At 49.5% G+C, this 27,969-nt stretch overlaps 1 protein-coding gene across 5 annotated transcripts in view; it reads left to right on the top strand.

Moving 5' to 3' along the window:
- Positions 1-1,811: 1,811 nt before the first annotated feature.
- The window catches only part of PI4KB (phosphatidylinositol 4-kinase beta), a 33,279-nt gene continuing 7,121 nt past the window's right edge, over positions 1,812-27,969 (top strand). For 2 of the 5 annotated variants that reach the window (XM_004588886.4, XM_036494503.2), the window contains exons 1-9: positions 2,511-2,761; positions 11,807-12,743; positions 16,946-16,990; positions 19,222-19,449; positions 20,286-20,513; positions 23,298-23,407; positions 24,604-24,708; positions 24,937-25,060; positions 26,431-26,696. In XM_004588886.4, the coding sequence (XP_004588943.2) occupies positions 11,835-12,743; positions 16,946-16,990; positions 19,222-19,449; positions 20,286-20,513; positions 23,298-23,407; positions 24,604-24,708; positions 24,937-25,060; positions 26,431-26,696 (2,015 nt within the window). In that variant the 5' untranslated portion in view covers positions 2,511-2,761; positions 11,807-11,834. Of the gene's footprint in view, positions 1,943-2,510; positions 2,762-11,806; positions 12,744-16,945; positions 16,991-19,221; positions 19,450-20,285; positions 20,514-23,297; positions 23,408-24,603; positions 24,709-24,936; positions 25,061-26,430; positions 26,697-27,969 lie in introns of those variants that run through there. The other 3 variants (XM_004588887.3, XM_058660256.1, XM_058660255.1) reach the window with 2 other exon arrangements.

The following is a 27,969-nucleotide window of genomic DNA, read 5'->3' as shown; positions in this document are numbered from 1 at the left end:
TTGTAGTAGGAACTTCTGCTGTTTTTAGGTAAAACAAATGGCAGAATTATCCTTAGAAACACCCACTTGACCATGAAAAAGTCTGAGCCAGAGTTTGACTGTTTCTGTACAAATAAAGCGGACAGCTTTCCCGCATTGTCCATTATGATCATGAAATCTTAGTGGTCCATTTCTTTCCTCTTTACGCCTCATCCACGCACCCTTCTCGAGTTCCGAACTCAGCTGGAGCTGGACTCCGGCACAAATGGCTGCAGATGGTGAGCCCATCTGAAACCAGGAGCCAGGAGCTTCTTCTGGGCCTCCCACATGGATGCAGGGTGCCCAAGGCATTTGGCCATCCTCACTGCTTTCCCCGGCCTTAAGCAGCAAGCTGGATGGGAAGTAGAGCAGCCAGGACACGGACTGGTGGAGGGTTAGCCAACAAGCCAGCCTCATAAACAAGCTTTTGGGTTTTTTCTTTAAAATTTTTTTTAATTTATTTATTATTAATTCATTAATTACATTGTATTATGTGACACAGTTTCATAGGTACTTGGATTCTCCCCACCCCTCCCCAAACCCTCCCACCATGGTAGATTCCTCCACCTTGTTGCATAACCACAGTTCAAGTTCAGTTGAGTTTCTTTAAAATTTTATTTACTTGTTTAAGAGACAGAGTTTCTAGTCACTGGTTCACTCCTTGATACAGGCTAGAGCGGGGCCAGCCTAAAACCAGGAACTAGGAACTTAATCCAGGTTTCCCAGCTGGTGGCAGGGACTCGAGTACTTGAGGCATCACTGCTGCCTTCACAATGTGTGTCAGAGGAAACTGGAACCAGCTATCGGATCCAGGTACTCATAGAAGGCATCCTAACAGACGTGTCAACCTCTGGACTAAATGCCCATCCCAAGCTCACATTGCTTAGCCTGCCTTTCAATGAAATACTGAAGCAGAAACCTCCTTTTCTCTCATCATCTAATCTGTATTACCATCCTAATAAAAAGATAGTACTATAGGAGCCACCTGTACTCTCTCTAGCCTCACCAAACCCTGTAAAGTGTTACTATTACCACATCCACTCTGCAGACCCAGAAACACAGGTTCAAAGAGGTTACTTCTGGGGCCAGAGCCTGGCATAGCATGCTAAGTCTCCAACCTGTGTTACAGGCATCCCATAGGGGCAGCAGTTCATGTCCTGGCTGCTCCACTTCCCATTTATCTCCCTGCATATGGCCGGGGAAAGCAGTGGAGGGCGGCCCAGGTCTCTGGGCTCCTGCACCCACGTGAGAGACCTGGAAGAAGCTCTTTGATCTTGGTTTCGGATCAGCTCAACTCCAGCCATTGCTGCCATTTGAGGAGTGAACCTTCTCTTTCTCCTCTGTAAAACTCTTTCAAATAAAAATAAGTAAATGTTTTTTAAAAAGAGATCACTTCATTCATCCCAAATCAAACAGCTTATAAATGGCAGCAAAAGTGTGGTCCAAGACCTGAAAAAACTCATGGTACACACTATCAAGTCAAACCAAAGGCTGTTGACTGTGAAGTAAAACTCTAGGAAAGGTGTTGGGACACAGATCTGTGAGGCTCTCAATCAACAGGGCAAAGGGACAGATACACAAAGCCAGCACTGGAGGCCCATCCACAGGACCTGTTTTTATTTGGTTAGTCCTCCATGGTTTGGTTTAGAAGCAGGAATTAGGACCCCTACATGCTTCTCATTTCACTCACCTCTCCCAATCTGGGCCTGTCGAGCCCCTCCCCGGAGGGCTCAGCTTCTGAATGCCAGAGGTCAAAGGCCTTTCCCGGCAGGTGGTGACCTCGGAAGGCAGAACCGGGGCCTCGAGTCCGGCAGCCAACGGGCGGGGGAAGACTGGCGCGGCCGGACAGCACCGTGTCCCCATAGCCGCAAGGGGCGTCATCTCGGCTTCGTTCTTAAAGATGAGTCGGAAAAGGGTGCTGAGGGTAACTGTCTTTCCCGACCGGCCTCTCTCTTTCCTCCTTTTCCTTCTGGGCCTCCAGCGTCCGTCCCACGGCCTCATCTCCTAAGGCAGTCCCGTGGGGCAGGTAGGGGGACAAGGGGAAAAGCCACAGAGGGCAACGACGGTCACTCGGCGGCGAACTCAGAGGACTTATTTACACAGGATGTGCAAGATGGAAGGACGCCATGTGTCACTAGTTATCCTGCCGGGACACTCACATCCGCCTGCCCACCCACCCCACCACTGAATCCTGCAAATGTCACTTCCCTCGGCTTCCTCAATCTCGCCAAGCCTTCTCTTAGTCCCGCCCCCAAGGGTTGGGCCCGCCTCCCGTCCGTAAGCTCCTCCCTCCCCGGCTTCCAAGTCGCTCTTCCACGCCCCCTTTTCTATTTCTGAACAGGCATCGCTGGGGCAGCTCACTCGACTCCTTAGATTACTCCGAGCTGTGGGGCCTTGAGCAGTACAGCGAATCCCAGGAAGAAGACTCTGGCTTTTTTTTTTTTCTTTCAGTTTTTTTTTTTTTTTTTTTTAGGGGTAGAAAGGGTGGGGAAGGGAGGATACTCTTGGTTATGCTGAGGGAAGAAGAAGAGGTGTGTGGAACGGTTCGACTTGAGGCCGCGTGAAGGCCCCCTCAGGCGGCGCCGCGGACAGCCCCGCAGCCGGGGCCTGGTGCAGCCGCCGCGGCCGCTGTCAGGGAAGCGCAGCGGCCAATGGAGCCCGGGAGCAGCCGCTGCTGCTGAGGCGGCGGTGTCGGCAGTCCGACCCCGACCGCCCGCACCCCCTCCGCGGGGGTCCCCCGGAGGTAAGCCGCTCCTCCCCCATGAGTCACCTTTGCCCGGTCGGGAGGGGTCCCTCTGTCCCGCAGCGTCTGGCACAGCCTCCTTCAGCCTGAGTTCGACCACCAAACTGCCCCCCCCGCCGTGGCAACTGCACCCCGAGTTCTCGGGTCTGGGGTCTTCCTCCGATTTTTTTGTTTTTGTTTTTGTTTTTGTTTGGCTTCCTCTGCTGCTTAGCTCCTCCCCTCTATCCCGGGGATTCCCCCCTCCCCAACCTCGCTCTTACCCGTTGCCTTCGTCCCGAATTGACTGTTTCTTTTTTTAAAATCGTTAATCCTTTCACTTTAGACGCCTCCCATCTTGTCCATGCTGGTTCGGCCTGCAGGGTCTGGGCCCCTGCCCCAAAGCTTTGCCCCTCTGCCTGTTTTGCCTCGCGTGCCCGAGGCCTGTGCACCCTCAACGCTGGGTCTCCCTCCTTCCTCTGCTTCGGATTCCATTACCTCACCGTCACCCACCCACCCAGCTCCTGGCTCCCCTCTTCTCAGAGGCTCTCGGGCCCTCCTCCTCCGTCCTTACTCCCCATCCTCCTCCTCTTGGGGGTGTTTTGTGATCTCTGGAACTTTCTCCCGCTTCTCCTGAGCCCCTCCTCACCCCAGCCCTGTGCAAGTTTGTCCTGGTAGGAGATACAGAAGATCTGACCAAGCCGCTTCCCGTTCAGGATTTCCAACTTTGACACTTGCTCTGGAGTTGCGTGGGTTTCCCTGATGCTTGTGACACATGGTGGTTTTTTATGGGTTTTCTGTCACACCACCGCCACAGAGCCCTGATTTCAGGATCAGTTCAACCTTGAACTAAGAAACTATATAGGGAGGAGGGAAGGGGGCAGCAGCTGTCTCAGGCCTTTTTTTTTTTCTGGCCTGGAGGGTGTTTCTAAAAGACAGGAAGTTTTGAAGACGTCCCTATCAGGTTACACTTGATGGACTGTTCAGGAAGATGCCGAGGAGGGCCGGCAGGGGAACTGTGTGGGGCTGTGAAAAATGTTGCGGGCTTGTGCTCAAGCAACTCCAGAAGGTTGTTGATGGTTTTTTTTGGTTTTGTTTGGTTTTGGTTTGGTTTCTTTTTTTTTTTTTTTTTTTTCACCTCTATCCATGATCCCGGAGGATTCAGTTTACTGTCTGTGGTTTGCTGGAATAGTTTGGGTTGATTTCCTAAGAGCTCAGGCTGGTCCGTGGTGAGTTGGGGAGGTGGCTGGGAAAAGGGACATGAGACAATGGAAAGAGCTTGTATATTCAGCGTGGGGACTCCGGGGTTCAGCGTGTGATGTCCCCCATCTTTTTGGCCCACTCTAGAGGCATCAGTGCAGTTTTTATTGACATGTCAGGACCGGGTTGGAGGAGGGTAGGGATAGAATAAATTTCTTTGTTTACTAAGCATGCTGGTTCCTTGACTAAAAGGTATTTATTATTAGTGATGAGTTGTCCTAAAAAGTTTCCTTGGAATTAACTTTTCTGCTAGATCTAAGGTAGAACTAGGGGTGTCAGTCAGTTTACGGGTTGGGATGATCCAGCTGTGCCTCTTTTCCCCTGCCTTGCTTCCCCACCCCCGTTCAATAGCCGCGCCCCCCTCTGCTGTTCGTCCCATATGTGATCCATCACTCTATATTCTTTGCATGGAAAGTGTGTTTGTGAAAAAGTCCTTTGCGGAAGATGGCTGGAAGAGGGAGTGCGGAGCACACTGGGGCTAAGGAAGCAGCTGTTGCCCTGGCTGGCACATCCTTTTCTTCACGAGGGATAGTGCAGAGGGCGTCTGAAATTCCATTCATTTCCCAACTCCAAGCCTGTTTAGGAGTAGTTAGGCCATCTTGTTCTGCTCATCCCATCTTTCCCTTCTCATTAGCTAGGACAGTTTCATAACACACCCTCCCCCCATGTTTAGGAGATGCCTTAATCCTTGTGAGCACCTGCAACCAGCAGTTATAGTTTCCCTAGATTCCCTGTTTTGTTTCTTTTGCAGAGCTGAGTTCCCACTGCATAAGAGCGGTGTGTTTTGGACACCATACAGAGCAGCAGATTGACATTGGGAAGAGGTTTGGGAGGTTCCCTTCAATAATGCATGGGGACAAGAGAGGGCCTAGTCCAGGCATCTTTGGAATCAGCAGCAGGGAGGAACAGTGAAGAGGGAGAGGTGAACGTACAGGTTACTCTCTTTGCTATCTGTTTCTTCAGGGGCTCTCAGAGCTGGCTTGGGCTGTCTGGCTGGAATCTGCTTATACCAGCTTTATAGCCCTACACGGAGTCCTCAACCTGATTCAATATTGACTTACTACGTAGAGACCACTGTTCTCCCTCCCCTCCCCCTGGTAGCTTGAAATGCCCTCTGCCCTCATGCCAACACCCTCTCAGGCCTTGGGAAGCCTGGGCCAGCTTGACTACACAGCCCTCAGTTTCTACAAGGAGAGAGAGGTACTCAGTACTCAATTTTATCATTGAGATAAGAGGGGAAAGAAAGATGGAAACCCAAAGTTTTGAGGGGCTGGCTCTGTGACTTAAGGAGTTGAGCCACTGCTTGTGCTATCAGTATCCTCTCTCAAAGTACTAGTTCAAGTCCCAGTAACTACACTTGCAATCCAGCTCCCTGCCATTGTACCTGGGAGGCAGCAGGCAATGGCCCAAGCATTTGAGCCCCTGCCACCCACGTGGAAAGCCGTGATAGAGTTCCTGGCTGCTGACTTCAGCCTGGCCCAGATCTGGCTGTTGCAGGCATTTGGAAAATGAACTAGCACATGGAAGATTTCCCTTTGTCTCTCTCACTCCTGTCGCATCCCTCTTTCCTCCATTTCTTTGTCTCTTTATAGATTTATTTTTGTCAGAAAGGCAGATCAGATTTACAGAAAGAAGGAGAAACAGGCAGATCTTCCATTCGCTGGTTCACTCCTCAAGTGGCCACAACAGCCGGAGCTGAGCCCATCCAAAGCCAGGAGCTTCCTCCAGGTCTCCCACGTGAGTGTAAGATCCCAGGGCTTTGGTTCATCCTCCACTGCATTTCCAGCTGTAAGCAGGGAGCTGGATGGGAAATGGAGCAGCTGGTATACAAACTGGTACCCATGTGGGATCATGGCAGTTGCAAGGGGAGGATTAGCCAATTGATTCACCACAACAGGCCCCGTTTTTCTCTCTTAAGAAAAAAAAAATAAGTTAGACCTTAAAAACATGAGGAACTGGGGCTGGTGCGGCAGCTCAGCAGACTAGTGCTTGACTGAAGGTGCTGACATTCCATTTGGTCACTGGTTCATGTCCCAGCTTCTCCACTTCCCATCCAGCTCCCTGCTTGTGGCCTGGGAAAGCACAGAGGCCAAAATCCTTGGGATCCTGCACCCATGTGGGAGACCAGGAGGAAGCTGCTGGCTCCTGGCATCAGATCAGCTCAGCTCTAGCCATGGTAACTGTTTAGGGGAGTGAATCAGTGGATGGAAGATCTTTCTGTGCTCTTTGTAATCTGTGTTTCCAGTAAAGATATATCTGTAAAAGGAAAAAAAGGAACTCAGTTAACAGAAGCAGCAACTGAGGGTGATATGAAGTCCCTTATGAAAAGCAACCCCTTTTAAAAAATCACTCAGGAAGGGCATTTAGCTTAGTGGTTAAAATGCCCATATCCTGGGTCCAACTTGGTGGCCTAGCAGCTAAAGTCCTCGCCTTGAACACACCGGGATCCCATATGGGTGCCGGTTCTAATCCCGGCAGCTCCACTTCCCATCCAGCTCCCTGCTTGTGGCCTGGGAAAGCAGTCGAGGATGGCCCAAAACTTTGGGACCCTGTACACCCGTGTGGGAGACCTGGAGGAAGTTCCTGGCTCCTGGCTTTGGATTGGCGCAGCACTGGCTGTTGCAGCCACTGGGGAGTGAATCATTGGACGGATGTCTCTCCTTTTCTCTATATATCTGACTTTGTAATAAAAATAAATCTTTTTTTGTTTGTTTGTTTTGTTTTTTACAAAGTCAGATATACAGAGAGGTAGATTTTCCGTCTGATGATTCACTCCCTAAGTGAGCCGCAACGGGCTGGTTCTGTGCCGATCCGAAGCCAGGAACCAGGAACCTCTTCCACGTCTCCCACGCTGGTGCAGGGTCCCAAAGCTTTGGGCCGTCTTCGACTGCTTTCCCAGGCCACAAGCAGGGAGCTGGACGGGAAGCAGGGCTGCCGGTATTAGAATCAGCGCCCATATGGGATCCCGGCGCGTTCAAGGCGAGGACTTTAGGCGCTAGGCCACGCCGCCGGGCCCAATAAAAATAAATCTTAAAAACTAAATAAATAAAATGCCCATATCCCACACTGAGGTACTTGAGTTCCAGACCCGGTTCAGCTCCAACTCCAACTCCCTGGGAAGAACTGATGGTGGCTCAAGTAACTGAATTCCTGTGACCTACATGGGAGTCCTGGGTTGAGTTCCTGACTCCTGGCTTTGGCCCCAGACCAATCCCTGCCTCTGTGGGCTTAAGGAGGGTCTTTCACATGTTCTATGTCTCTCAAATAAAAAAATTTAATATTATTAAAAAATGCATGCACTTAGTACCAATTTCAGTGGTACTGAAAACCGATTGGCTTTCAATAATGAAACCCAATAGCCTTTCAATAATGAAAACCAATATAGTCCCTTTTCCATTCATTCCTTTTTTTTTTTCCATTCATTCTTATTCCCTCAGATCTAACCTCCAGGGTTCTGAGGTAACTGAAGAAATAAACTTTGAGGGAATAAGTTTACATAAAATGTTTATGCCTTTATTAATTTTGAAAAGCAGAGAGAGAGGTTTCTTCAACCCTTAGTTCACTTCCCAAATTTCTACAACATCCAAGAGTGGGCCAAGCTGAAGCCAAGAGCCAGGAACTCTGTCATGGTCTCCCATCTGGGTGGCAGGAGCCCAAGTATTTGGATTATCTTCTGCCTTACTGGGGGGCATTAATAGGAAGCCAATTGAGGACTCAAACTGGCATAGTGACATCACCAGTGATGACTTAACCCACTGTGCCTAGCCAGCGCCTCTATATCTTGAGTTATTGTTACAGAAGATTTGTAGCTATTGAGGATTTATACCTCCTGTTTAGTTACATCTTAAATTTTCTTTCTACATGGTACCTGTGTAATTTTAAATATATTGTAACTTCTGTTTTCCATTAACTTTAACAGTCCCTCTTAAATAACCCCTTAACAGATCGAAGATTTTGGCTCCTCTGTCCTTTTTTCTCCTCACCTTTCATGCCATCTCCAAGTGTTCTTTAAAAGGAGGAGAAAATTGAGCATACCTGCCTGCTTAGAGGCAGAGGATTGTACAGATATCCTTAAGGCCATTCTGTGAGAATACGGGAACATATAGAAATATCCAGATTTGTCTGAATCAATCCTGTTTTTTTAGTCTGTGGAAAAAGATTTGGAGGGAATGGTGACAACCTGGGTGAGGGGGGTTGGTTTGGGACTGTTTGCCTTCCTCTCCTAGCAGAGGTCAATCCATTAGTCCCTTTGGATGCCCGTGGAAAGATGTTCACCTAGAATTTTGGTTACTAAGAAGACATGGGAAGCCAAGTTAAGCAACAACATCCCCTCCCACCAGATTGCTGTACAAACACTTTTTTTTTAATTTTTAAAAAAAGATTTTTAATTTTTTTTAAAGATTTACTTACCTTATTGAAAGACGGATATACAGAGAGGAGGAGAGACAGAGAGGAAGATCCTCCACCCGATGATTCATTTCCCAATTGACAGCAACGGCTGGAGCTGAGCCAATCTGAAGCCAGGAGCCAGGAACCTCTTCCAGGTCTCCCACGCGGGTGCAGGGTCCCAAGGCTTTGGGCTGTCTTCGACTTCTTTCCCAGGCCACAAGCAGGGGAGCTGGATGGGCAGAGGGCTGCCGGGATTAGGACCAGCACCCATATCGCACTGGGCCCGCTGTACAAACACTTAACTGCTCAGTCACACAGAACGCATGTATGTGTGTATACACTTACACATGTGTGCCCTCTGTGAGCTTTCTAGCTCCTGCTGTTCACACTGACCTATTATAACCTCAAATGTTCAGACTTGACTAATTGACCCAGCTCAGAGCTGTGGCGCCTGCCCAGTGGTCAGCACTCACCCTACTCTTATCTCCTTTTGCTGGGAGCCAGCAGCTAGGCTGAGGGGTAGGGGAGGCCCCTTGGTTTCCCCTCCAGGCTCTCCGCAAGGAGAGTTTAGAATTCCAGTATGGAGCCCAAGTTGTCTGAGCGTCCTTGAGGGCCATCAGAGTCACTTGATACTAAAGATTTGGGTTTTCTTCTCTCACCTTTTTCTTATTCTTCTGGCTTATCTGGGTAAAGGCAGTCACTACTGAACTTTGTTCTCTTCTGCTTTCTAGATCTTTCACTTTCTTCAGAGCACTGACTATCCAAAGGTCTGTGTTCCTTGCATGTGAACCTGAATGAGTTGGGACCCTCCTGGACTTCAGTTCTAGAGAATTTCCTCCCTAGTTCTTTCTGCCTAAATTGCCAAAAGCAGTCCAGCCTGTCCTTTCCATACTGCCTTCTCCCTGTGACTAGCCTTAGATGCCAGCAATCCCTGGAGAGACAGGCGGTTCAGTCTGATGGCTTCTCAGGGCAGGGCTACTCCTACACGAAAGGTGCATTGTTTCTCCCACAGCTCTTGACTCCTGGCTGCCTGGGGAGTATCGGCTGCCAGAGCAGGCAGTCTTCTGGATACTGTGCTATGGGGTTCCTAACTGAGCCCAGAGTTTTTATTTTGCCTGTGGGATTAAAGAGATAATGGAATCCTTACCTGCATTCCTGATATACCAACAAGAACCCTGGTATACCAGTTAGAATTAATTGGGGCAAGAATTGACTGAACTAGTCAGGTTTAAGATGCTGTATATGGGACAGTACTTAAAAGCTTTGAGATGTGGTCTTTGAGAAGCTATTAGTGACTTGGAAATCTCTGGAGGATAGGAAAAGGGAAGGCTGTCCCAGGAATAGGGAGACTGAGAAAAAGGTTTGTTTATATAGGGTGCTTGAGGCCAACGAACAAACCTAATCTACACGGACCTGAAAGGTACTGGGCCCAGCTGATTTCCAGTGACCCTCTGACAAGCTCCCTTATAAAGGCATGGCAGCAGGGTATTAGAGTGTCATTTTTCCCCTGCAACCCATTGTTGTGAGCAGTGGCAGACCCACACAGGCAGCCACGCTGGTTTCACTGCTCAAAAGGTCCTGCCTGATTTTGGAAGGCAGCATAGTGAAAGAGTTGCCACCTTCTTTCTCATACCAAGAGACCATCACATAGGGAAATTAAATTTGTGTATAAATTTCTTGCTTGTGAGAGATGGGTGAAAGATAAAGTAGCTTTTTTTTTTTAAATCTTAAATGATGATCTCAAATTTCTGAGAACAGAAAGGTTCCCTTTCTGTCTTCCCAAATAATTTTAGCGGTGACTACAGGGAGTTAGGAAACTGGATTGCAATGGCATTAGGTGAATGAGAGTAACCTTGACATCTAACATTTCAGAGAAGCAGGTAGAGGCTGTGGAGGGGTGGCAGTATGACACAGGGTCTCCCGGGGTGACTAGAGACCCTGTATACTGAATCTGTTTCTTCCACTTATCCAAAGTATGTGTGTCCAGGGTCACCAGGACCAAAGAAACATCAGGGATCTTTGGAAGTCACCTACATTCCAGTGTGTTTAGGCGCAGTCGTCTTTGCTGGAGAAGCCTCTGGGTTTATTGGCTATAGCCAGTTTCTGGAGCTGATGGAATTTCTCTCTGTGCTTCACTGGTTCTCCTGATCTGGATTTGGTAGGGCTCTGAAGGGTCACTCTTGGAGGGTGGTGGCTTTTGTTGGCAGTGTTGAATTCCCTTCCAAGAGTGCCTCCAGAGAGGGTCCTGAATTATTTAATTCTCGTTGCTCTCTATGCTTTGGAATTTCTAGACCCATGAATCTCAGTCTGATTACCTTTTGTCTTCTCAGAGTCTCTCTAGTTGTTGGAGTTGGTGTGTGTAATAGTATGAAAAGTAGTATTGGGGTGAGAAAGAGAGATTTCTTTCGTGAGTGTAACACTAATTCACTTCCCTTATAAATATGTGTGTACATGCTCACACAAGTGTACCCACACACTGTTTACTAACCTTTTAGGTGTTTATAGATTAACCAGCATTTACTGAATACTGCTATGTGCCAGGGATTACGCTGGATCCTTTTTCACACATGAAGTTACTTATTCCACACAGCAGCAATAAGATTTAAACCCCCTCCTGCCCCTAGTTTATGGTTGAGGAAACTGAAACCCAGAAGGTAGCATGACTTGTGTAAGTTTGTACATCTCATAAAAGTAAATAAAGATTTTGAACCCCAGGCAGTTTGCTGCTCTCTTTCCTTTGTTCTTCCTATGCAGTCATGAAGTTAGACCAGCACAGAAATGCCACGGCTTCCATAAGGTGGGTGGTGATTGTCTCAAAGCTCCTTTCCTCTGAATGAAACCCAGCATGGTATATGCTGGTCCTTGTTCCCTGGGAGCTTTGAGTATAAGAGAATGTAAAAAGGGATCTAGAAAACTAGATACACAGGGCTGTAACTGGAAAAATGCATCAAAGCATTAATACTAAATAAAGGTGACATGTAGGGCCTGTGTATGGAGTGCTGTATTCGTAGGAAATACAGCTCAGAGGAAAAGATGATGGGGAGGCATTTAAGTGGGGACACAGGTAGAACAAGAGAATAAAAACGTATTTGAAGGGTTAGGGGCAAAGGAATGAGACTTGAATTGCTCCCCAATCTACCTGAAGGATTTGTAAACCTGTAAATGTGACACATGTATGTGAAGTATGCTTTGTTCAGAACAGAGGCTAGGCCGAGGAAGTGTGAATAATGCAGTGATGACAGGTGGAGGCAGTGAGGCAGAGCCTCCTGGGAGGAGCTGACTGCTCATCTGATTCCAAAAAGAGTCCAGGAAGACAAAAGAAGAGGTGCCTGGGAAAGTTTCATGGCAAATGGAAGACTTGAGGATGGTGCCACTAACCAGTGTGTGTATGTGTCTCCCTCTCCTTCCTTCCTCCTGTAGCTTGGAAGCTCGAAGTCTGGCTGTGGCCATGGGAGACACGATAGTGGAGCCCGCCCCCCTGAAGCCAACTTCTGAGCCTACTGCTGGCCCACCAGGGAGTAATGGGGGCTCCTTGCTAAGCGTCATCACAGAGGGGGTCGGGGAACTTTCAGTGATTGACCCTGAGGTGGCCCAGAAGGCCTGCCAAGAGGTACTGGAGAAAGTCAAGCTTTTGCATGGAGGTGTGACGGTCTCTGGCAGAGACATCCCGCAGCAATTGGTCAATGGGGATGGTGTGGACACCGAGATCCGTTGCCTAGATGATCCACCTACCCAGATCAGGGAAGAGGAAGAGGAGCTTGGGGCCACTGTGGCCTCAGGCACAGCCAAAGGAGCAAGAAGACGGCGACAGAACAACTCGGCCAAACAGTCCTGGCTGCTGAGGCTGTTTGAGTCAAAACTGTTTGACATCTCCATGGCCATTTCATACCTGTATAACTCCAAGGAGCCTGGAGTTCAAGCCTACATCGGCAACCGGCTCTTCTGCTTTCGCAATGAGGACGTGGACTTCTACCTGCCCCAGTTGCTTAACATGTACATCCACATGGATGAGGATGTAGGCGACGCCATTAAGCCCTACATTGTCCACAGATGCCGGCAGAGCATCAACTTTTCTCTGCAGTGTGCCCTGTTGCTTGGGGCCTACTCTTCAGACATGCACATTTCCACTCAGCGACACTCCCGTGGGACCAAGCTGCGGAAGCTGATCCTCTCAGACGAGCTGAAGCCAGCTCACCGGAAGAGGGAGCTGCCCTCCCTGAGCCCAGCCCCTGACACAGGGCTGTCTCCCTCCAAAAGGACTCACCAGCGCTCTAAGTCAGATGCCACCGCCAGCATAAGCCTCAGCAACAATCTGAAACGAACAGCCAGCAACCCTAAAGTGGAGAATGAGGACGAGGTAAAATCCTGGGCAGGGACAACGAGGCAAGGTGGCAGAGGGCTGCATGGAAACAGTGTCTTCCTTACCTAGGGTCCCTGTGTGCTTTCTGTACTTCCCTCTGTCTCATTTTCACTGATAAAAGCATGGAATGTTAGAATGGAAAAAGACCTTTAGAATTCATGTATTCCAACTGTGTCATTTTACAGAGGAAGAACTGAGGCCCCGAGAGATAAAGTGACTTGTCACGGGTCATGTAACCAGTGGCAAGGCTGATACCCCTGTATCCCAAGTTGTTTTTGCTAAACTGTACTGGCCTTGCACTAACTGCTGACTGAGGACCCTGACTGAGCCCCAGGGTGGCTCCAGAGCCTCTCAGAACAGCAACTATGGGGAAGGACAAAGGGGCTGTGGTCCTGTGTGTGCTGGTGGAGAAGAATGCTAAAAAAGAATATCAGCTTCGTTCTCCTGACCACTCCTCCTCATACTCCCTATCCCCTACTCCCCGAAGAGCCTGCCTTTTTCCTGGACCTGGTGAGGTTTCTTCCCTATCCCCGAGGGGGCCAGTGTGCCTCCCTGGTGTCTTTTCCCTGTCATTTGGGAAACACACAAAAGAACGAGAGAAGCTGTCTTGGCGTCCAGTCAGTTTGGTGCCTGGAGTAAATCAAGGGCCTAAAGACTTGCAGAAGAGGCTACTACAGTATTAGAAAGTAGCCAGCCAAGAATACAGAGCAGGGAGGAGATGGCCACTTCACTAGGCTGGACTCACCTTCCACTCCACATCTGGACAGATGGCAGGGAAAGCCACCCAGTGGATGGCCAAGTTCAGTGACCTGGTGTCCCACCCAGACAATGGTGTCCCAGTCCTTCCCTCTGACTCACCATTGGCCAACCTCCCATCCTGGCTGCCAGCCCAGCCTAGGGAAAAAAAAAAAAAGGGGGAGAGTGAAGAATTTGCATTGCTAGAGAATGTGTATAACTGTGGTCCTGGCATCTGTCTGCCTGTGCCAGGCACATAACACACCCACGTTTTTGGTACAGTGTTGTTTCTTTCAAGTAGAGAGAGGTCAGCATGACCAGGGGAGACTACAGTCTCTCCGATTTTATATTTTATTGTTCTAATTTAATCATGAGTAAGTGAAATACTAACAGTTATTAAGCACTTAGTATGTGCCAGCATTGTACCAGGTAGTTGACATTTCATCTTCACAACAGACGTAAGAGACAGGTATTATTTCATCAATGATGAAATGGAGGCTGGGCGAGGCTAGATGGTCGGCCTACAGCTTCTCAACCAGCAGTGAAGGCGCTAGGCCATGCCCTGGACCCACAGCTGCTGCTGGGCAGCATTCAGCTGGGCTTGCTAATTTCTTGGCTTCTACTTCCTCATGTTCCCAGCTGGCAGAGGTCCCTGGGGAAAGAACAGCTCAGGCCGTGGCCATCCATTCTTCCACATCCAAGCTTAGGCAAAAGCTGAGCTTTTTTCGGAATTAAAACAAACCGTTTTCATTTTCTGTTTGAGCTTGGCAGCAGAGCCTAGGACCAAGAAGGGAGGTTGTTGCAGAGTGAGAAAAGTCATCCAGATACTGCTGGATCTGAAGTCCGGAAGAGTTAGAGTGCTGCCTCATCTTGGGGTCAAGTCGATAGCAGTCAGAATGTGCACAGCTAGAAGGGATTCCTCAGTGCCCCTGGCCAGGTGGGCCTTTGTTGTGTCTGTTTTGTGGTCCTCATCCTAGGACCAGAAAAGCCAAGACCTTAGAGTTTTTCTTACTCTGTCCTGGTCCCTGGTGCCTTGTCCCTCTTCCTTGCATCCAACCTTGCTCCCAGGTGGGATTATGGGTGACACCAGGGTAGGTTCTCCAGCTGCCCTTCTTCCCAGCTGGCCTCCTTATCTCAAGTCACTGCTGGAAAGGAAGGAGACACCATGGCCTCAGGCATTCCTGGTTATCTGATGCTGGCGAAATCAGATGCCCAAACCCACCCTGGCTGAGAGAAAGAACAGAAATAGATGCATGCGGAGCACTAGCTTTCTAAACTTTAGGGTCTACGGCACAAGGGTTTCTCCCAGCCCCCCTTGGCATGTTGAGGATATGTCTATTGAAACCTTTGTGCCCTCACATACCCAGACACTTGGTTTTCCTCCTCTTCCAATTCCCTTCTCACACAGCATTCATTTACTTGGCAAATATTGAGCTTGTACAAGGCACAACATGTGCGAAAGGCAGTAAAGGACAGTGGACAAATCGCTGTCTTTTCCCTCTAGGAACTGAGGTAACATGGAAACCTCAGCATCTAGGGAACCATTCCACTCGTGACTGCTGAAAAGTCTCCTGCTCAGGAGCAGAAAAAATGAGCCTCACTTAAAGCAAAGCCCACAAGTTTCTAGGGCCCAGCGGAAGCCTGCTCCCAGGCTCCCCCTCTCCTTAGAGGTCCTGAGCTCCTGCCACCAATGGAGCGGTGGAGGAGCTCCAAGAAAGGCCCAGGCTGCTGGTCCCATCCTCCTGCCTGCCTACATAGCTCTCCGCCCAGACCTCACAAAGTCTCCAGCAGCTCTTCCCGAAGACTCCTTCACACTCTTCCACCACCTTCAGAAGGCTCTGGTGCCAAGTTCTCCACAGCCAAACCCTTTTTCAAAGCCGTTTCTGTCAGCCTGGTTAGGGAACTGTTCTATCATTTGTAACCAAAGGGAACTGTTTTGGCTCAGGGTCAGGGTGCAGGGATTACTGATTTCTCTGCCACTCCTGCTCCCAGTGTCACGACACTCCTAGATCAGCTTGGTCACTTCAGGACCGCAACCTTTACACAGAGAAATCAGCTGCCTGTCAGTGACCTGGAAGCCCTAGTGGGCTTTCTGGCCCCAGCCCGAGTGATGTCAACTCTCTGGCCTCAGCTTTACTCCCTGGAACTGACTCAGTGTGAGTGACTCAAGCTGGGGGAGTAGGAGGAGAGGACCAGGTCAGGATCCACCTCCCCTCCCCCAAGGCTGTTAATGAGTCCAACAGGACCTATCTTGAAGAGCAACAGCTGGAGAGTTGCTCTTGATGCCAGCATCCTGCCTGCTGTGATGTCTTTAACCAGCCCATGTGCAGACATTAAGCTGCTAAATTATAATAGACTCTACTATGTCCTCACTGCCTTAACTCCCCCTCCCTCTTCTGCCCAAAGTGGAAGAGTTATTTTAGGGGGAATGGTTCCTGAAGTAGCTTCTCCCTCAGAGAGCCCTCTCCCCAGATTCCTCAAGGAAACACCTGCCTGCAGGACCTTAAGCTAAAACAAACTTAAAATTGTGCAGCTGAATTAAGCAGGTGCTTCACTCGGTGACCACATGCCCTTATGCCAGGGACCTCTCAGGACTTTTGTCTCTTAACCTCCACCCTGCAGCCACATGCACCCAGGCTGCCCACGGGGCCTGGTTAGACAGCACCCAGGGTGAACCCTGTGCTTGTGGGCTGCCCAAGGATAACAAGAAGAAATAGGGTGACGTTTAGATAAGTCCTGCTCGTCTGCCAGCGAATCGGCTTTCTCAGATGAAACTTAGCCAGAAACCAACTTCTCAACTTAGGTAAATAGTAATAATAATATATTGAGTGTCCTGTGAAACAGCCTGACGGAAATCCTAAGGAGGCTTACTAGGAATGAGAGTGTCCAGCCTGAGGGTCCAGTCTGAGTCTGGGTTAGACTTTGGCAGGCAGCTTCAAGATTGGGTTAGGCTTCTCAGGCTTATATAGAGGTTAAACACAGCTGTCACTGGAACTTCAAACTCCTCTTCCTTCCTGAGGTTTCCAAGAATCTGGAGGACCACCACAAGAGTTCCAGGACAGTGAGGAGGCATGCCTTGGTCAAATTCCATCTTCTGTAGGGTCTCCAGAGAAGGGTTTGATGTAGAGAACGGGGCACTCGAGGCCTAGCTTTTGGCTTTTGTCCTAGGAGGAACATTCCTTCAGGAGAGATTAGAATGGAATAAAGTAAAGATTGAAGCCTGCCTTGTCCCCACAAACCTAATGAACCCCAAATTCTGAGCTTGCCCCCCTACTGCCCTGCAGGTGTCAAGAATCTGGGCAAGTTGGCATTTCTGGATTGACTTCCCTTGGTTAAAGCAGGAAGGTAGAGCTACACAAGAGAAGCAGTTGTGATCCAAGGTGGAGCTAAATTCTTTGCCTTTGTCTCTCTTCCCCTCCCTCCCTGCTCCCTCTTCCTCCCCTCATCCTCCGGCCCTTTCCCAGGAGCTCTCCTCCAGCACCGAGAGTATTGATAATTCATTCAGTTCCGTAAGTGGGGCCAGGCTGGGGACTGGGTGGCAGGCTCCCCCCACCACAACCACGGCCGCATTTCCTCTCCGTCCCCAGGCCTTCCAAGCCCCCAGGCCGAGGCTGGAACTAAAAGACCCATTTTCTTCCAGGGAGATCAGCTCCTACCTCCCAGACCCTCCTGAACCAGGAGGTGTCACCCTGACCTGTGCTGCCTGTGCCCTGCTTGCCCAGGTTGAGACAGCTCAACTTGGCATTCGAGCCTTCTCCCAGAGACAGGCTGTGGCGCCACTCCACCCCCAGCTTCAGGTCTCTGGAGCAAACAGCTGGGGGAATTTAACTCCTGGGTCACCGCCAAAAACCGCTTGGCAGAAACCCCCAGGATCCTGTTTCTCCCACCCAGAATCTTTTCCCTATGGCTCCTGCCATCAGGCCATCAGACATTTGTTCAGAGTCTGTAATGCTAGGCCCTGTGCCGGCTGAGCTGACTCCAGAGCTTTAAGGAAACTTATACCTCCCCCCACAACTGATCTGCTTTTTAAAACTTCAACCACATTTCTTCAGGATTCAAGTTCTTGTTCCCCCAACCCCTGCCCCAGATCACTATCAGGGATGTTCCTCCATCCTCATTCTCCTTTCTCCTTCCCTCTGGACTAACCCCTTCCCACTGGTCCCCCAGGGGCTTAGACCTTGTTCCTGGGCAAAGACGTGAGAGGAAATGCTGGACCTTCTCGGAATTTGGATGATTTTTTTTCTACATTTGATTTTTGATCTGTTTATTCAATCAGCTTTCTATGTTCTGTGCTGACCCGTGTTTCAGTCCTGATCCCTGTCCCCTCCAGTGTGGCAGGGCTCCTCTCTCACATCCACCTGACCTAGGGGTCCAAATGCTGATTCAAGGAGGGGAGGGGATCCCGCCTTTGCTGACCTGAGTTGACTCTGATGGCAGCTGTGATTGGAGGGGCCCTAGGGCAGTGCTGATGGCCACTGGAGCTGGATGAAAAAGGCAACTGGGTCTGCCAGTTCCCTCTTTTTCAGTTAGGTGCCTAGGATGATCCATAGGGCCAAGAAAGCCCAACTCTGTGTTCTTTTCCTTTGCGCTTGTCAACCCTGCCCCCTAAAGCATCCGTGACTGACTGCAGGTCCCCTTGCCTAGTGTTCCGGGCCTGTTCCACTGAGGTGAAGGCTGAGGAGAGATGAGTTGTTTGTTTGAATCCTGGCAGAGCTAGAACCTCCCAGTTTTGAAAAGAAGCTCTTTTTTTCCCCCTGCAACATGAAGGATTCAGGGTAGATACCCTCAGGAAACCAAACGAGACACAGAAAGCAAGAGGAAAGCCGAATGAGTGGAAAGATGACTTCTTCAAGAGGAGATGCTGTTCTTGTGCAGCCACAGCAAGAGGGGGCAGCTGCCTCCACCACATGTCCCTTATGCTAGGAGAACTTGGTCTAGGGGAAAATGCTCTTCTGTCTAGCTGGGTCCGTCCTTTCCCCCAGCCCACCCTCACTCCCAAGACTAACTGCCCATCCCCTTCTTGGGGATGACTGTGGTGCCCGGGGCTAAGGAGCCAGATCTACAGCAGGGAGGTAGGAGAGTCCTTCAAGGTCCTCCTCTAGGATACTAGATGGTGTTATGGTTGCATCATTCACTTCCTCACAGCCCCCTTCTGCCATCAACCTGTTCTTTCCCTCTTGTCTGTGCCATCATTGATGCCAGCTCTGCCCCTCCTCTGCATGTGCATGGATCCTTTGTAAGAATCGGGATAGGGGACAAGGGGGTGCCATGGAAGCAACAGCAGTCGTCTGAATGAAAGGAAGCTGCCCTAGCCTTGTGAGGTCCCTCAGTCCCTCAGCAGGAATGCAGCCCAAGGAGCCAGTTGGGAAGAGGGACAACCCCATTCTTGAGATGGGTGAAGCAATCCAAGTGTAAGCAGCTCTTCTCAGACCTGGCTAACTTCTCCAGATGGTGTACCCCCTGCCCTTGGGACAATCCTTGAGCGTACCAGGTCCCGGAGAAGAGTGCTGCAGCTTAGAGCCCCTCACCTTCAAGAAATAGCTGGAAGAGAAGGGTTGTGCTAACTGTCCCAAATCAGGCTGAGTGGGACGGGGATCACCTACAAGGGCAAAAAGGCAGCTCCTTCCTCGAGTTCTCTCGCACTGCCTCCCAGGTCTGCATGATTAAGAGTAATCGAATGGGTGGGTCTCTTTTGTTTATAGTTTTTTCACCACCTTGTTTCTTCCCCAACCCCCTACAGCCGGTCCGACTGGCTCCCGAGCGAGAGTTCATTAAGTCCCTGATGGCAATTGGCAAGCGACTGGCCACTCTCCCCACCAAAGAGCAGAAAACACAGCGGCTGATCTCAGAACTCTCCCTCCTCAACCACAAGCTCCCTGCTCGAGTCTGGCTGCCCACTGCTGGCTTTGACCACCACGTGGTCCGCGTGCCCCACACACAGGCTGTTGTCCTCAACTCCAAGGACAAGGTAGGTGGGCTGCAGCCCAAATTCTACCTCTGACCCAGTTCTGTTCCCATAGGTGTTGAGGGTTTTGGCCTATGCCAGTGATACACCTTCCAACATCCTAGACTCCCCTCCTAGTTCATCCTGTGTGTGTCAGTCCTGACTACCTCACTGTTGTATTTCTGAGCACCCTCTTCTGTCCTGCTTCTTGGACTGTTCTTGACCAAAGGGGCCTAATCTTTTCAAGCTCACCCCTTGCTGTGTCTTAGGAGAATTGCTGTCCACCCTGTCCTTGAAGTTGTTCATGGTAGCCCTTCTGCAGCTCTCTGTAACTTGTAGGTGTCTCAGGAATAGCAGCCAGGAAGTTAGAGAAGTACTTTGTGTATAAGACATTTCTGATCAGAGTGGGCAGAAAGGAGAGGAAGATGTCCAGCTTATATTAGAAATGAGCTGAAGTTGCCTGTTAGTCAGGATGAGTCGTCATGGCCCCCCTTGGGCCAGTGCTGAGTCGCATCCCAGGCTTGGTGGCAGCAGCAGCTCCCTGGATTATGTCTTTAGGACTAGACCCCAGAGGCTTCCAGACCTAACAGGCTATAACTGACAGACTAGGGGAATTTTGCCAAAGTAGATCATCTTCTGCACATTTTAAGGATTCTTATGTTCTGTTAACCAAATTCTTTATGTAGATGATGGCAGGACAGCTTCCTGCCCCAGATACAATGTTTTAGGATAGTATCAGGGAAGCATGAGTAAGGGCTGGAGCTTGGAGCGGCCCCAGGAAGCACCATGTTAGCAGAGTGGAGATTTAGGGGACTGCGGAGGTGACAAATTACAAACGCGGGGCTCACTTTTCCCCTCAGGCTCCTTACCTGATCTACGTAGAAGTCCTTGAATGTGAAAACTTTGACACCACCAGTGTTCCTGCCCGGATCCCCGAGAACCGCATCCGAAGCACTCGGTCTGTGGAGAACCTGCCTGAATGTGGTATCACCCACGAGCAGCGGGCAGGTAGTTTCAGCACAGTGCCCAACTATGACAACGACGACGAGGCCTGGTCAGTGGACGACATAGGTGATCTGCAAGTGGAGGTGAGGGAGCCCTCAAGGAGGTAATAATGGAGCATAGCACTTGTTCCCCAAGAACTTTCAGGATCTGTGAGGGAAGGTCACATACCCCCTAGGCAGGGTGAGGGCTGAAAGGTAGGTGTAGGGAGCGAGGAGGTAAGGAGGTGAGGGGGCAAGCTCGGAACAGCTTAGCCCGGAATAGATTCAGGTGGAGCTTGTTCTTCCACAGAAGGAATCTAGGTTAAGTGTAGGAACAACTGCTGGGTCTAGAAGAATGAGGGAAATTGAGTAAAAATGTTGGATCCATACTCTACAGAGTCACCTTATGGAGCCGGAAATGAAAAGGCCTTCATTACTTCGGGAGTGAATGAGGGCCTTCCATGCTAACCTGAGTACCATGTGCTTGCGAACAAGACAGAATCCCAGCCTGCAAAGAGGCTGTGCCTCAACAGGAAAGAGAGTAGGGCCAGGAAGCAGGGAGTTGTGATATGGCGTGATCCAGTCTGTGGGGAAGATTGGGCGCTATGGAAACACCAAAGGGTGAGGGTGGTGCCTATTACATACCTGGGGTGGGTGTCACAAAAAAATGTCATGGGGGATATAATCTCGTGCTGAAACCTGAAACGTGTAGCAATTATCTAGTCGAGGACTAGAAAACAAGAGGTAGGCCCATTTTAAAAACTGAAAGAAATTTTGTGTGGCTGAAATGTGTGAATAGGAGGTGAAAAGTGGCGAAGGCTGAGCTGGAGAGATTATGGGCCAGACTGAAATTTGAATTTTATTCTAAGGTTATGGAGGCCAAAGCAAGAGGATTTTTCTAATAATTAATTATATTTGAAAGGCAGGGTGGCAGAGAGAGAGAAACAAAGAGAAAATGTCTGACTGCTGATTCAGTCCCTCAGTGAGCACACCACAGGGCTAGGCCAGGCTGAAGCCAGGTCATCCAGATCTCCCACATCAGTAACAGGGGCGCAAATACTTTAGCTGCCTTTCACTGCTTTCCCAGGTGCGTTAGCAGGGAGCCAAATAGGAAATGGAAGATCCAGTACACAAATTAGTGTTTACCTGGTTCAGCTGCAGGTGGCAACTTAACCCACTGTACCACAGTGCTGGCCCCCAAAACAAGATTTTATGGAAGGTCATTCATATAACCAGCTTTTACTTCTGCAAATGCAAAATCTCAGGGCGAGCATTGTGGCGCAGTAGGTTAAGTTGCTGCCTAAAGCACCACCACACCCTGTGAGTCCCAGCTGTTCCACTTCTTCTTCTTCTTTTTTTTTTTTTAAGATTTATTTATTTTTATTGGGAAGGCAGATATACAGAGAGGAGGAGAGACAGAGAGGAAGATCTTCCGTCTGATGATTCACTCCCCAAGTGAGCTGCAACGGGCCGGTGTGCGCCGATCCGAAGCCGGGAACCAGGAACCTCTTCCGGGTCTCCCACGCGGGTGCAGGGTCCCGATGCATTGGGCCGTCCTCAACTGCTTTCCCAGGCCACAAGCAGGGAGCTGGATGGGAAGTGGAGCTGCTGGGATCAGAACCGGCGCCCATATGGGATCCTGGTTCGTTCAAGGCTAGGACTTTAGCCGCTAGGCCATGCCGCTGGGCCCACACAAAGACATTTAAAGAGAAAAAAAGATATCCAGTTTAGTGTGCATGAGGTGACAAATGGTATCAAGGCAAAATGAAGGTGAAATGATCTCATGCAAAGGAAGGAGAGAAAGAACTTGATGTGGGCCTTCGAGGGGAGGGTGAGATGGAAGAAACGAGCAGAGGAATCTCGTCTTAGAGTTGCTTTGAACCATAAGGAAGGATGGAACTGTCAGTGAGACTGAAAATACAGGTGTCTGCAACGGTCATGGCAAACTACTGCAGAACGTTTAGGCTTCAGATTTCATTCCCAGTAGTACTTATTCTCACTGCTGGTGGGACGTGGGAACCTTCGTTTTATGAGACACCCCCAGGAGATTCTGACAAAGACAGTTCACACTGAGATGAATAAGAAGAATTGCTATGGAGTCGAATGTGAGCCCCAGGCACTTTGGGATCCAAGTGGTCAGGATGGTTTGTAATTAGGACGAGCTTTTTGGTTTTGGGTTTTGGGGTTTGTTAAGAGTTATTATGGCTGGTACTACGGCATAGCCAAAAGAGCAGCTGCCTGCAATGCCACCATCTCATTTTGGCACCAGTTCAGATCTGAGCTGCTCCACTTCCAATCCAGCTTCCTGCCAGAGAACCTGGGAAAAGAGTGGCAGATGACCCAAGTCCTTGGGCCCCTGCTACCCATGTGGGGAGTCCCAGAAGAAGCTCCTAGATCCTGGCTTCAGCCTGTCCTGGCTTCAGCCTTTGCAGCCATTTGGGGAGTAAACCAGTAAATGGATAATCTCTCTTCCTTTCTACTCTTCTCTGCAACTCTGCCTTTCAAATAATAAACAAAAAGTTATTTATTTATAACTTATTATTTATTATTTGAAAGGCAGAGTGACACTCAGGGAGAGATAGAGAGCTTACATCCACTGATTAACTCCTCAAATGGCCACAACAGCTGGGGCTAGACTAGATGGAAACCAGGAGCTCGCATCTGGGCCTCCCACATGAGTGGCAGGAACTCACGTCTATCTGTTACTTCCTAGGCCCATTATCAGGCAGCTGGGTTGGAAGCAGAGTAGCCAGGACTTGAACAAGCACTCCAGTGTGGGATGCAGACATTCTAAGTGGCTTAACCTGCACCACAGCACTCAGAAGAGGGGAGAACGTGCCATGGGATGGCGAGCAAGCATTTCTGACCAGCACTCCCTGCTCTTCCCAGCTCCCTGAGGTACACACCAACAGCTGTGACAACATCTCCCAGTTCTCTGTGGACAGCATCACCAGCCAGGAGAGCAAGGAGCCTGTGTTCATTGCAGCGGGGGACATCCGGTATGGCCAGGCCCCATGTTGCATCTCTCTCTTGGGCACAGCCTGTCTCCTTGTCCCCTTTCTTGTCAGCTTCTGTCTCCCTTTTCTCTGCTTTTTCAGTCCTTGTCCTGAAGCCACAAAACTTGTCAGGGAAGATACAAATTGAATAGTTACTTGGGTTACTACAGAAGGAAAACCAAGTTCAAAAGGACTCAGAGGAGTAAGGGGACCAGAGGAAAGAATTCTATATTTTTTTTATTATTTTTTTAAAGATTTATTTTTATTAGAAAGTGACATATAAAGAGAGGAGGAGAGACAGAGAAGAAGATCTTCCATCCGTTGATTTGCTCCCTAAGTGGCAACAACAGCCGGAACTGAGCCAATCCGAAGCCAGGAGCCAGGAACCTCTTCTGGGTCTGCCACATGGGTGCAGGGTCCCAAGGTCTCGGCCCATCCTCGACTGCTTTCCCAGTCCACAAGCAGGGAGTTGGATGGGAAGCAGGGCCACCAGGATTAGAACTTGCACCCATATGGGATAGGGCTCATTCAAGGCAAGGACTTTAGCCGCTAGGCTGTTGTGCCAACCCAGGAATTCCATATTTCTTAAAGTAGAATCTCAAAGTGTTATGTGTTGACATCAAAGAGGAGGCAGTACCCTGTTGAAAATACACATTATTTTAAAAAAAGAAAAGAAAATACACATTCTTGTCTCATGTGTCATTCTGAATCAGTCTTAGTAGAGGAATGTGGAGGACCTGTTAATCTGCATTTCTTAGGAGACTGAGAGAGAGCTTCCATTTGTTGATTGATTGCACAAATGCATGTTGACGACCAGAGCTAGATTAGGCTAAAGCCAAGAATCAGGACTCCATCCAGGTCTCCCATGTATAGGACAGAGGCCCAAGTACCTGGGCTGTCAATCACCACCTCCCAGGCACATGAACAGGATGTTGACTTAACTTGACCCAGCTCTCCTCTATGGATGCAGGTATCCCGATAACTCTGCACCACAAAGCCTGCCCCTGCGGAGTCTGCATGATTACAGGCCATCGGGTTAGCAAGAAAGCAGTATCGCTGGCTGTGTTTCCTTCCACAACCTTCTCAGCCTCTTTGTGTGTCCAGAAGCTAGGAAGCAGTGTGGGAAGTGCCAGTATAGACAGGGGTCTGAGGCCCTGGGCTAACTCCTCCAAGCAGGTGATCTGTTTTCTTCCTGCCAGGCGACGCCTTTCAGAACAGCTGGCTCACACCCCAACAGCCTTCAAACGAGACCCAGAGGACCCTTCTGCAGTTGCTCTCAAAGAGCCCTGGCAGGAGAAAGTGCGGTGAGTTGGTGGGCAGTGACACCTACTCCCTAACCAAAGCTCAGAGGCGATGGACAGCAGGTGCTCACCTCACGTCTCTGTCGGGTATCAGCCCCCAAACCTCCAGGCACCCTGGCACTCCAGACCCTTACCTTAAGGAGTGATAGCTTTGGACTTCCAGTAGAAGCTCTGAGTCCTTCTCCTCACCCAGGCGCCACTCTCTGACACCCTTTACTTCTCTCCTCACAGGCGGATCAGGGAGGGGTCCCCCTACGGCCATCTCCCCAATTGGCGGCTCCTGTCAGTCATAGTCAAGTGTGGTGATGACCTTCGGCAGGAGCTGCTGGCTTTCCAGGTGTTGAAGCAGCTGCAGGTAAGAGAAGGAGAAATAGAGATTTGGCCTAGTTCCAATCCACGGGAGATGACCACCAAGGGTGTTCTGCGGGGAGTTCTGCTGGGACCCAGCTTCCTATCCAAGTCCAAATTGGAAGCAGATTAAACAAAAGCGGTTTCCCTTGGGAAACACAGCCAGAGGAACAGCTCCACAGCGGCCTCTTTTGACCTGTTTGTGAACTGCACCTGCCTTGTCCCAGGACATAACTCCCCGCTGCTGTGCTGGGTGTGTCCTTTAGAGCACAGCTTTCCAAACGGTCTGTGGCAACTGGATTACAGTGTGCCAAGGTATTGATCCCCTGGGCCCCCTGGGTTGGTCACAAAGTAGTAAGTTCATCTGGTTAATCCAGTTCTTGGTACAGCTTTGGATACAGTGAGTGAGATGCTTCTTGGGACAGCCATCTCCAATAGCAGTGTGCCTGGATTTACATCCCAGATCTGTTACACTTCCAATTTCCTGCCAGCATACCTCCTGAGAGAGTAGGTAGTGGCTTAAGTACTTGAGTCCCGACCCACGTAGAGTTCAGGCTCAACTTTGGCCCAATCCAGCCCTTCTGTTACGGGTCCTGGGGAGTGAATTAGCAAATGGGAGCCCCTCTGTCTGACTTTTTGTCTCTCTGCCTGTCAAATAAATGTCTTACAAATTGATTTTTTAAGATTTATCTTCTTGAAAGGTAGAGTAAGAGAGATTAATTGATTTCCCATCTACTGGTTTATTCCCCAAATGTCCACACAACAGCCAGGTCTGGGCCAGGCCAAAGCCAGGACTGCATCCAGGTCTGCTCCATGACTGGCAGGAACTCAAGTACTTGGGCTATCTTCCACTGCCTTCTGGGTGCATTAGCAGGAAGCTATATCAGAAGCATGGAGTATCCTGGACCATCATGGGGTGTGGACATCCTAAGCCACAGCTAAACTCACTGCACTACAAAACTCTTAATAACTTTTTAAAAATAAATAAGTAAATATGTCATTTTTTAAAAAAAATTATAGCATCTTTCTTTGGACCTAAAGTTTTCTTGTTTTTTCTGTGTAGGTGTGTGTGTGTCTTTTCTCTTAAGCTTTGAAATTATATTACTAGCCCCCACTCTCTCTGCTTGTGAGGTAATAATGAGATTTCCCATTCTCTTTCTTGGCCCTCCTGCCAGTAAGGTGCCTCTCGCCCATATACCTTCAGCCAGTTTCCTGTTTTTTTTGTTTGGCCCTGGCCCCCAGGAAGATCAGTGAGTCATACTTAGTGGTCAGAAATCCAGGATCATCAAGTCAAGTTGGGGAAACGAGGACATTAGCTTCCTCCCCTAGTGTGGAGAGAGATGTACGTCCTGACCCCAGTGTGTTTCCTCCTCACAGTCCATCTGGGAACAGGAGCGAGTGCCTCTTTGGATCAAGCCATACAAAATCCTCGTAATTTCGGCTGACAGTGGCATGATTGAGCCAGTGGTCAATGCCGTGTCCATCCACCAGGTGAAGAAACAGTCCCAGCTCTCGCTGCTCGATTACTTCCTCCAGGAGCATGGCAGTTATACCACCGAGGCATTCCTTAGTGCCCAGCGCAATTTTGTGCAAAGTTGTGCTGGCTACTGCTTGGTCTGCTACCTGCTGCAAGTCAAGGACAGGTAGGTGACTTCAGCCTTTCCCTCTCTCCTTTCTTCAGGGTTCCCTCTGCAGCCCTTCACTGGTAGCTCTTAATTAACTCCACACCATTTTCCATTGCCAGGAAGTAAAGATGGAATAAGCCACCTGTGCCTACTAGAAACTGATGTGTTTGCGTGGTTATGTTAAGCCCAGGAGGCAGATTGATAAGGGGTTGAATAAAAGAGCAAAGAATTGAAGGGTTTGTGGGAGCAATAGAAGGCTTGAGAGAGCAGGATCTTAAAGGACATGGAAAAATGAGGACAAAGAAGGCAGGCAGCAGGGGAACCACATTCCTTGGGATGCAGTGTGATGGAAGCATGACTGCACTGTATGACGGGGAGCCATGACATGGCAGTGACATTAGACAACTAAGCTGAGGCCACCTTAGGAGGGTCGTCTTCATTTGATTTTGCCAGCAGAGCAGAAACTTCATCCAGCCTTTGGAGTAAATGCCCAATGGCACACTCAGTGAGGGTGGATGTCATTGGACCATTAGCAACAGCACAAGAGGTAATGGGGCCTGGCATGAGAGCAGAAAGAAGACAAGAAGATGGGATAGGACAGCATTGTGGCGCAGTGTTAAACTACCACTTACGATACCAGGATCCCATTCTGGTTTAAGTCGTGGCTCCTAAACTTTCAATCCAGATCCCTGTAATAGCACCCGGGAACACAGTGAAATATGGCCCAAGTACTTGTGGTCCTACCACCTACGTGAGAGACCCAGATTCAGTTCCTGGCTTCACAGTCTGTCCCAGCCCCAGCCACTGCAGCCATTTGAGGAGTGAGCCTAAGGATGAAATCTTTCTCACAGTTAGTTATTCTGTGCTTTCAGATAAATAAAATAAATCTGGGGGAATAAAAAGGTGAGGGTGGGGCCCAGCGGCTCCACAGTCCATCCAGCTCCCTGCTTGTGGCCTGGGAAAGCAGTCGAGGACAGTTCAAAGATTTGGGGCCCTGCACCCTCATGGGAGACCCCGAGGGGGTTCCGGGTTCCTGGCTTCGGATCCGCGCAGCACCAGCCGAAGCCCTCACTTGGGGAGTGAATCATCGATGGAGGATCTTCCTCTCTGTCTCTCCTCTCTGTATATCTGACTTTGTAATAAAAATAAATAAATAAATAAATAAAAAAGTGAGGGTGGGTATGAGACAGCGGAGAGAAGAGGAAGTTAAATCTTCAAACTGGGAGCTGTCTTTACTCCAACACGTGACTTCCCCAACTTTTAAATGTCTGTTATTTTACCCAGAAATGTC

The sequence above is a fragment of the Ochotona princeps genome, chromosome 2 (genome assembly GCF_030435755.1).
Source record: "Ochotona princeps isolate mOchPri1 chromosome 2, mOchPri1.hap1, whole genome shotgun sequence".
Lineage (NCBI taxonomy): Eukaryota > Metazoa > Chordata > Mammalia > Lagomorpha > Ochotonidae > Ochotona > Ochotona princeps.
The sequence above is the reverse complement of the archived record's forward strand: the minus strand, read 5'-3'. Positions and strand labels throughout refer to the sequence as shown.